At 29.8% G+C, this 9,625-nt stretch overlaps 1 protein-coding gene across 1 annotated transcript; it reads right to left on the bottom strand.

Moving 5' to 3' along the window:
- Positions 1 to 434: 434 nt before the first annotated feature.
- LOC115979746 lies at positions 435 to 9,342 on the bottom strand. Its single transcript, XM_031101810.1, has 5 exons — positions 9,147 to 9,342; positions 5,271 to 5,369; positions 5,086 to 5,182; positions 3,697 to 3,868; positions 435 to 871 (listed from the first exon to the last, which is right to left on the bottom strand). Exons 1-5 carry the CDS (start codon positions 9,168 to 9,170, stop codon positions 811 to 813), a joined length of 453 nt encoding a protein of 150 aa, XP_030957670.1. The 5' UTR covers positions 9,171 to 9,342; the 3' UTR covers positions 435 to 810.
- Positions 9,343 to 9,625: the final 283 nt, after the last annotated feature.

The following is a 9,625-nucleotide window of genomic DNA, read 5'->3' as shown; positions in this document are numbered from 1 at the left end:
AGTTTTTTTCTAATGTTTAATATTAAAAAATTTCTACTTTTGTTGTTGGACTTATTATTCCCCCCCCCCCCCAAAAGATTTTAAATTAAATTGGTTTGAAATTAAGGTTTTTTTTTTTTTTTTTTTTTTTGAGTTTAAAAATGTTAAGATATTATTAAGATGATTAAATTCAAACTTATTTTTGCTGGGTTTAAAAAAATTAGGATTTTAGTGTTCAAAATTTTATTTTAATGAGTCAAACAAAAATAATAAAATAAAAACTATTATATATAATTTTTTTCCCAATTTGGGGGCTTCAAGTGGAGCTACCCCTTGACTATTGGGTTGTCACTTAAACCCATTTGCATTCTACTAATTTGTGAAAAGTTTCGGACGTCATAAGTTAAAACTAAATCTAAAAAAAAACTTGCGCAGAGCTTGAGATAAAATTTTAATGTATGCAACACCTTCCCATAATCCATAATATACAGACCTTACAAAACTTTATATCACAACGAATTGTAGTTTCAAGCATTAGTGTCCTATATAATTTACAAAGATTGTGGCACCTGAAGAGTAAAAATGAAAACGAAAGAGAAAATAGTAACGGCTGGACCAATGAGAATGAAAAATTTTCATATGGCATGGTATCCATAATGTTGTTGATCTTTCATCTTTCAGCAAAGTAGTTGAAGTGACCAGCAGGCAGCACCACTCCACCATCGAAATAGCACAAGAACTTAAAATTGGAAACGATAATCTATAGTTCAGTTTTTTTTCCTCATCCGATGACATTCATATCAGTGATGCTTCATACCAACCCTCCAAATATCAAACTGTTTTATTAATGGCGAGAGTGAAGTATATGAGAATTAATGTGCCCATACTAGACCTGAAGCCACCAAATCATACGCCTCTAAATCAGTACATAATGTGAGAAAATTTACTAATAAATGTGAGTTTTATATGTAATTTAAAGAAACAAAAAAACAAAAAACAAAAAAAAACCTTGAAATTTAAGCATTTTATAGATGGAATAGATTTTTTTGATGGAAAGATGGAATAGTTATTGATCTTCAATCATGTTGATATTTGCAAGCATAGATGGTATAAACTATAAAGAGACAATGCAATACAAATACAATAGTGGATTTGTAAAAAAAGCCATCCAATATATAGAAAGCTCTTAAGTGGTGAAATATTGAGAAAAGTTACACCAGATAGAAATTTAACCTAACCCTATGAAAAATTATGAATCTATGATGGTCAAATGTTTATAATGGATTAATTTTTCGAACAAATTGAGGGTGAGGAAAATGGTGATGTTCTTATGTTAGTAAAAATATAAATTTAAACTCTTCTTTCATATTTGTTGGAATAAAGATTAAAGATTAATTTGACACACATGCAAGGCTTGTGATGAAAATTTTGTGAAAAAGGGATATTGTAATACAATAGTGGGCTTGTAAAAAGTCATCCAAAAAAATCTTAATATTGAGAAAATTTACATCATGTGTAAATTGAACCTAATTTTATGAAAAATTACGATGGTCAAAATTTTGCAATAAATTAATTTTTTGAACAAAGTGAGGATGAAGATAATGGTGATGTTCTTATGGTTAGTTAAAATTTAAATTTAAATTTTTCTTTCATATTTGTTGCAATAAAGATTGATTTGACACATAGAAGAGCTTGTGGTGAAGATTTTGAGTTTGTCTCTTTGGTTAATACTATGGAATGAAAAGTTGTAGCAATAAGTATTATAAGAATTAACAATGTTTGGATAATATAAGAAATGTATCCAAACTTGGGAAAACAAAATCCAGATTCCTGTAGGCCGACTGAATTTTTTGGTTATGGATAGAAAATGTGGAGTCATGAATGTAAGTAAAATTGTTTCAGTAGTAATGAATGGTTTAGCAAAATAAATAAATAAATGAATGGAGAGAACTTTCAAAGATTTGCACAATACAATTAAAAGGTGAAAGAAATGAGCGTTGGCTAAATCACTAGAAATGAGAGTTATTAATAGATGAAAGAGTGTGAAGTTTTTGGAGAATTCAACTTATGATCATGAAGCCATGCTTGATTGAAAAGTTCAATTAAGGATGCTTGAAAATTGCATATCTCTTGTTCAAGGATGCTTGAAGCCAATTGATTGCATCACTTGTTGACGATATAATTAATGGAGCAATCCTGACTATTAAAAGGGATGTAAAAGACAGAAAATTCTTAGCTATTCTTGGAGTATAGAGAAATTGTGCTCCTTCCTCTCACATTCGTGGTGGATCCTATTATGAATTTAATAAATAGACCCTATTACGAATGTGAGAGGAGGGATCACAATTCTCTATATTCTGAGAGTACTTAAGAATTACTCATAAAAGACAACCTTATAAGCTAGAGATTGAAATTTGTCAAGTCCAATCCATGAGGAGATAAGTTTAGAAATTCCTTTTATTGGTTTTAAATACTACATTGACTGGAAGAGTAGTAATGAGAAGTAATTATTCATACAGAAAAGTGATAATCCTGTTCAATCAGGAGGTTATAGCTAGAGTCGTGTAATGAAGCTTATGTTATATGTGTGAAAGTTGACAGAAAAGTTTTGTGTAATGTGTTAGTCTGAGGGCACCTTTAAGTGTATTAGAAATTTAGGTTAGTTTATGTTTGAGAGATAATTATTCTTAGTTTGATTCCATCAATTTTACTAATATTCTTTGACTTTGTGCCGTGTGCTGCTAGCTATTGCATAGTTTGTGTGTGTTTGTTTTACAACAATCAATATACAATTTTATAATTAAAAAATTACAATAATTTAGGGAGGGTATCAAATTTAAAATTTTAAAATAAAATCCTTTAGTTTTATGCCAAATTAAATCTCATACTTTTAAATGTATCACTTTACAGTTTACACCCCTTATATTTATTATTGTGGCTAACAGAAACCCCACTTATGGTCTCAAATGTTTCATAATTTCCTAATGTTTGACACAACGTTGAAAGTGTGGGGTTTGAATTGACATATTGAGCATATGGAATTTAATTTGTCACAAGGATAAAATTATAGGGTGTTTTTTTTTTTTTTTTTTGGATTTTCCCTTAAATTTTATAGTTTCGTAAGTTACAAATTTAACTTTATAATTTAAGGGATTTCAATTTAAACCCCATAATTTCCATATCTTACAAATTAAAACATAAACTTTTAAATTCATTTTAATTCAAATTATCTCTTTTGTCTCTAACATTGACTACGCAAAACAGATTTTAAAGTTCATGGTCTAATTCGTACTAACTTTATAATTAGTTTTGTTTTGTTTTTTTTTTCTATTTTAATAAACAACTATAGTCCCATATAAATAAAATAAAATAAAATAAAATAAAAAACAACTATAGGGTTTAAGTTATAACTTATGAAATTAAAAAAGTTTAGTTTAGTTTTTTTGTTTTTGTTTTTGTTTTTACAGATTGTAAGGTTTAAATTGAACTCATTATAGGTTTTAAATCGTAATTTCTCCCCCAAAATTATCCATTAAAATTACGGCTATCTTTTAGATAATCCAAAATCATATCAACATCCCACTCCCACCCATGGCCAAAATTTGTATCTGTTTCTTGGAAGATAGTTAGAGAGTCGTCCTCACTCACATGTCAAGACAACAAAAGTAACAGTAAGGACTAAAGACAAAAGATTTCTCATAAAGGGCCACGACTTACACTGTTGCGAAGATGAATAGAATCTTCCTGGGGTTGATGGACATAAAGCGGTTCGACTTCTTATTCCTTCCATCTGGTGCATCCATGAGACTAGGGCCACTGACAGTAGGGTTAGGAATTAGAGCTTTGTTGGCCATCAATGCCTGCTTCAAAGGCTCTAATTGAGAGTTCACTGTAACGAAGACAACAGAGAACAAGATTAAGTACAAGTTCTAATTTATTCTTATTTCATGTGTTTTAGATTGCTTCTACACAATTTTGCCCCACTTCTTTCCACTTCGCCTCATACAGGTCTTTCTCACCCCACACATGTGGTGGCAAGGAGATGAGGCAAGATTTTAACCTCCACCACAGGTTGGCACGATAATGAATTTAGACATTTTAGCCCCTCCTCACCCCAACCCTCTTTAATAGGGGCTATAATTTTAAAATTTGCATACCTTAAACTTATATTATTTAAACAAACAAATCAATATTATCTTATTTAAATGCATGGATATTAAGATTTTTATTTTTGTTGTGATATTGTCTTATTAAATACTTGGATAATATTAAAAAATTCTTACTAAAAATTAGTTTGATTTGATAGGATAAATTTAGTTATAATTTTAAGTATATTTATATTAATGAAATAGGTTTTATTAAAAAAAAAAATTGTAATAGTTGCTGGTTAAATTAACATGTAGTAGAATTTTACAAGGCTAGGCCTCAAGGAGTGGGAATGGAGCAATGCAGTTTTCCCTTTCATATGGGGCGGGAGAATAAGAAAAGACAAAACTATGTGAGGCAGTGGTGAAGATCCCATTCTTTTGGCCCGCCACTCTCCATTGTTATCCCTAATTGCTTCCAACAATGTGCCCATTATTATTGTTGATTGAGGTGTTTCACATAGACATTCATGTGACTTATATCTAATAAAGAGTAGTGGGCTTCAATTAAATACAGACTAATTGAAGAAAATAACACAATGATTTTTTTTTTTTAGAAGGAAAAATAACACAATGATGATAGTACAAGAGTGCTAAACTTTATTCAAGACGTATTATGCAGGCCATTATTGGTTTATAACTTTTATAAGTCACATGGCTTCTCAAAAAAAAAAAAAAAAAAGTCACATGGCATTTATGTGACACACCTCTATTAATTATTGTTAATAGCATATGGATTAAAAAAGAAGGTTTGTAATTAAACCAATCTTTTTTTTTTTTTTTTGGTTAAATAATTTAACCAATCTTAAAGCACAAGGTATGTGATTAAAACAATAGAAAACTTAAAGTTATAATTAGAAAAGTGTTAAAAACCTAAAGTTTGAGGGATGCCAACATAAATGACCGAAAAAGTATTAACTGCAAGTTAAAAGGCTTATGGGTTTTTATATTCTATGTATACCTTTTACTTGGAATTTCTTGGATGATTCATCTATATCTTCTTCCTCATTGTTAGTCCATCTGTCTGCTCGATGAGACCATTTACGAGAGAGTGCCCGCTACAGAGAGTGTGAGAGAGCAGTTGTTGAATTATAGTTCAAGCAAGTTGAGTAGTGAAGATTTCAATGTAGGGGATTTGCTACTCACAGTCACTTTTGGGCTCCCCAAACCTCTATTTGAGGATTGTGCAAGACTCTCAATATCCAACACAACCATTACAGTTTTATTTATGGCTGTAATGTCAGTCTGCAGAGTTAATCAAATATATGTACGTATTAGAGGTAAAAATAAATTGTCAATAAGAACTAGCTAGTAATCTGATACTCATACTGTCATGATTTATTTTGTTCAACAATCAGTAGGTTACAAGTTCTCTTTCTAAATCTCTATCTATATCTTAAGAGAATAGCATACCTAGACACTATCAATCTATCATCACACATCAAACTTAGAGTGAATCTAGAATTTTGCAATAAGACATGTAACCTTAAGGTTTTTAGGAAAACCCATCTTTTTTTGTCCTACAGAAGTATGGATGCTCATAGTTGGAAATACTTAGAAATTGAGGTGCGCGTGTGCGCACACACAACACACACACACACACACACACACACACATATATATATATATATGGAAATTCAATGAACATAAAATTGAACAAACAATGTTCTTACTAGGACTTTGCAAGATAGTTGGAAATACTTAGAAATTGAGGCGCGTGCACACACACACACACACACACACACATATATATATATATATATGGAAATTCAATGAACATAAAATTGAACAAACAATGTTCTTACTAGGACTTTGCAAGATTATTATTGAAAGATTTCTAGTTCGAGAAGTCTAGCTTCCTGTCAAAGACTAAACGGTGGTCGTAGATGACATTTCATGATAATATATATATATATATATATTTTTTAAACTTCATATGATAATCATATCGATTTAGTATTTTGCATTGAGTAATGTTATGGGTACTACAAATTTTACTATATTGAACTGACAAACTAATGTGTCACCAATTATAAAAAAGATAATTCAAATATTCATATATGAGGTAGTTGAAGTCTAGAAATCATATTTATTATAACATCAGCTTGTAAATTTTATGTAATACAATTTGGAGTGCCTTTAGCATTTTCCTTTTGTATTACCTTTAGCATATATATATATATATATATATATTTATATATATTTGGTGTTTACTTAGGACTGTTCATGGACCAAACTCGGCCAGCCAGGCACTTTGAAATAAAAACTACATGGTCCGGGCCAAGAGCCCAAGCCCGAGATGACCCAGCCTCAGGCCCATCCTAGAGAAAGCTCCCAAGGCCCAAAAACAACCTATCCCATAAACAAATGGTTATTACACAATATTAGTGCTAAAACAAAAGCTTTGATCGGTTCATGTCAAGCTGGGCCAAATTTCACTGATCCAAACCCTAGATGAGCAATGCTACTAAACACAACAAATTTCACATGCCACGCCATGGCCAGCCCTAAAAATATATCATTTTTATTTAAAATAATCGTACTTTTTTTAATAGATAAGTAGAATTTTAATATCTAACATCCATTTCATAATAATTTTCTTTTATCATTAAGATAAGATACCAATCAGTTTTTAAAATACTAACATCAATGCTTATATTATAGAAAAAGTACTACATTTTAGCCAATTAAGCCAAAAATTCACTCACATCAATTTATACAAAGTTGTGTAAAAATACATGGTTGCTGTAGTAACTGTAAATTTACATTGACACTATTTATTTTGTATAATTTTTTTTTTTTTTTTTTTTTTTTTTTTTTTTGTATGTATCTTGAGAATGAAGGAAGAGAATAGATGATTGTTATGTGAAAAGAAAGAAAGACAATTTAAAAACTCAAGAAAAATTAATATTTTAATAAAATGTAATGTAAAATAAATAATTTGATATGATGTGTTTTGAAAAGTATAAAAAAAAAAATATATATATATATATATTCTCATACTAAAATAGACCAAAAAAAAGTAAAAAAATTGCATGAGCTGATACAAATGCTCTTAATATAAATGAGGTTTGAAACAATATATTTTATTGGACCACAAACTTAAGCAGTTAAGCTAACTAAGATACACAAATAATCTTAAATTAATTAAACAAGTAAAACTCTGTATTGAATCCCACTTCGTAGCCAATGATACAACAAAATGGGATTGTATAATTAGGCCACGCCCCCTAATTACTAACACGAGAAAGGACAGACAAACCAAGGGCATTAGTGGCTTTCGTACGAATGTGAAAACACTGCACCGGCCTTTCAGAATGTTGTTGGCCATGCTGATACCAGTGAGTTTAAACATTTTTAATATTTCGAGATGCCAAACAAAAAGAGCAAATTGCCAGAAGAGATATAATAATTATAATTATAGACAAAACAAATGTATGATTAGAAGAGAAATCCAGTTGCATGTGCATATATACAAAAATTAATCGTACGTGAATAGTTCTTAAATTACCAATGAAAAGAGTGCACCGTACCTAACCTAGCTAATTCTTGGACCACTTGTTCCCATGTGAAGTGAGAAACCCGAGGCCACAGAATGGCCAAAATAATTTACTCTAAAATTACCATAATAATTTACTAATATATATATATATATATATTACGATATATTATGAGCAACCATGCATGTTAATACAACAGGATTAGTGACAACCATACGTTTTTTTTATCATGCATTGAGTTACCATAAAAGTCCTTTCTCAACCAAAACAAAAAAATAAAAATAAAAATAATATAGTAAACATAAAAAACAAAAAAACAAAAATTCTCTTATTGAGTCTCTATACGTATTAAAAAGTTATGATCCACTGCTTCCTGGCGGAGAACTTATGTTAAAATACTCTTTATCATTTGTTTTATGGAAAAAAAATTATAAATAAAAAACAAAAACAAAAACAAAAAACCAAACAAGAACTAAATTAAAACATCCACTATTTTTTCGAGAAGAAAATTAAAACGTCCTTAAATTAACATAAAAAGGTTGTGGCCAAATACAGTTAATAAATATGCCTAGGCTTCTAAATTCTAATCTAGAAGCCTAGGCATATTTAATAAATATGCTCTCCTTGGCTTGGGACAAGCGGTCTATAATGTCCCAAGTCTTGCTTTTTTTTTCCTTTTTTTTTTTTTTTTTTTTTTTTTTGGGTATTTGGTAATCCTCTTTGAGTCTTTTCTTTAAAAAAAAAATCCATCAAATGGCACAAATCACAAAAAAACACATAAAAAAGTAAAAGAAGATAGAAATCCACAGGCGATGGCACACCATGCTATACTCACTTCTCACCGGACATTTGCGAACCCAATTCCTCCTACCCCCATCTCTTCTCCAAGTACTTTTAATTTGTGAATGTTTTGGATTTGGAGTAGAGGACGATAACATTACCAATATAATATGTCTATTTTTCATGATCTTCAAGGCCTAATTCATTTAGCATGCCCAAATGAAATGGTATATTAATTCCCAGTTATATAATAACATTCATATAACATATATTTATAAATCTTGAAAATTTTAATTTGGCACAACTAAAGTCAATAAAAAACAAAGTTATAATGACTGTCATTAGGGGAAAAAAAATCTAGAGCATTAAAAGGAATTAGAAGAATAGATTTGAACAAATGCTTCTCTTTTAGTAACAATGCCTTAATTAATTTGGAGCTAAGTTTCAGACAATGATGCAAAAGATTAATAAAAAAGAAAGAATTTCACAATGGAAAAATTCTTCAAAATATTTTGAAGAAAAATCTGTGAGAGACTGTCATCATGCATGATGTTAAAGAAATACAGAACATGCAAATTTTGAAGAACTCTGTACTTAATTACACGCACAAAACTGGTCAAATAACTATATATGCATAGCAATCATATCAAATGAAAGAAGAAAATATATATATATATATATATAGAGAGAGAGAGAGAGAGAGAGAGAGAGAGAGAGAGAAGTGTGGCAATGAATACATTACCTGCATAATAGTCTCCTTCTCCATATCAAGGAAATTAAAGAAGAAGATTCAATATATATCGTCCTCGTCCCTTTAAACCTATATATAATATGTGACAGTGATAGAAAAGAAGTATGCTTTGTCGGTCAAACAAGGAGAGAACTCTCTTTGGGCTGAGCAGGTGAGTGAGAAAGAAAGAGATATGTATTTTCCTTCTTCCAGCCATTTAAAAAAAAAAAATATATATATATATATATATATTAATAGACAAGTTGCATTTTTATTTGGACAACGTAGGTTTAAGGAGGTTTGGCTTATCATATTGAAAAGCAAAATTATAAAAAAAAATACATATCATTTGTAATAAACTATTCAACTCATATCCTGGGGTTGCATTATTGCATCGTGTTCCAAACCATAAAGAAGGCTGAGCCGCTGAAGTTCTTTTATTTTTATTTTTATTTTATTCAATAATGTTTTTAAGATATTATTTTTATTTT

The sequence above is a fragment of the Quercus lobata genome, chromosome 3 (assembly GCF_001633185.2).
Source record: "Quercus lobata isolate SW786 chromosome 3, ValleyOak3.0 Primary Assembly, whole genome shotgun sequence".
Taxonomy (NCBI): domain Eukaryota; kingdom Viridiplantae; phylum Streptophyta; class Magnoliopsida; order Fagales; family Fagaceae; genus Quercus; species Quercus lobata.
Note: the sequence above shows the minus strand (reverse complement) of the source record. Positions and strands in the feature narration are given on the sequence as shown.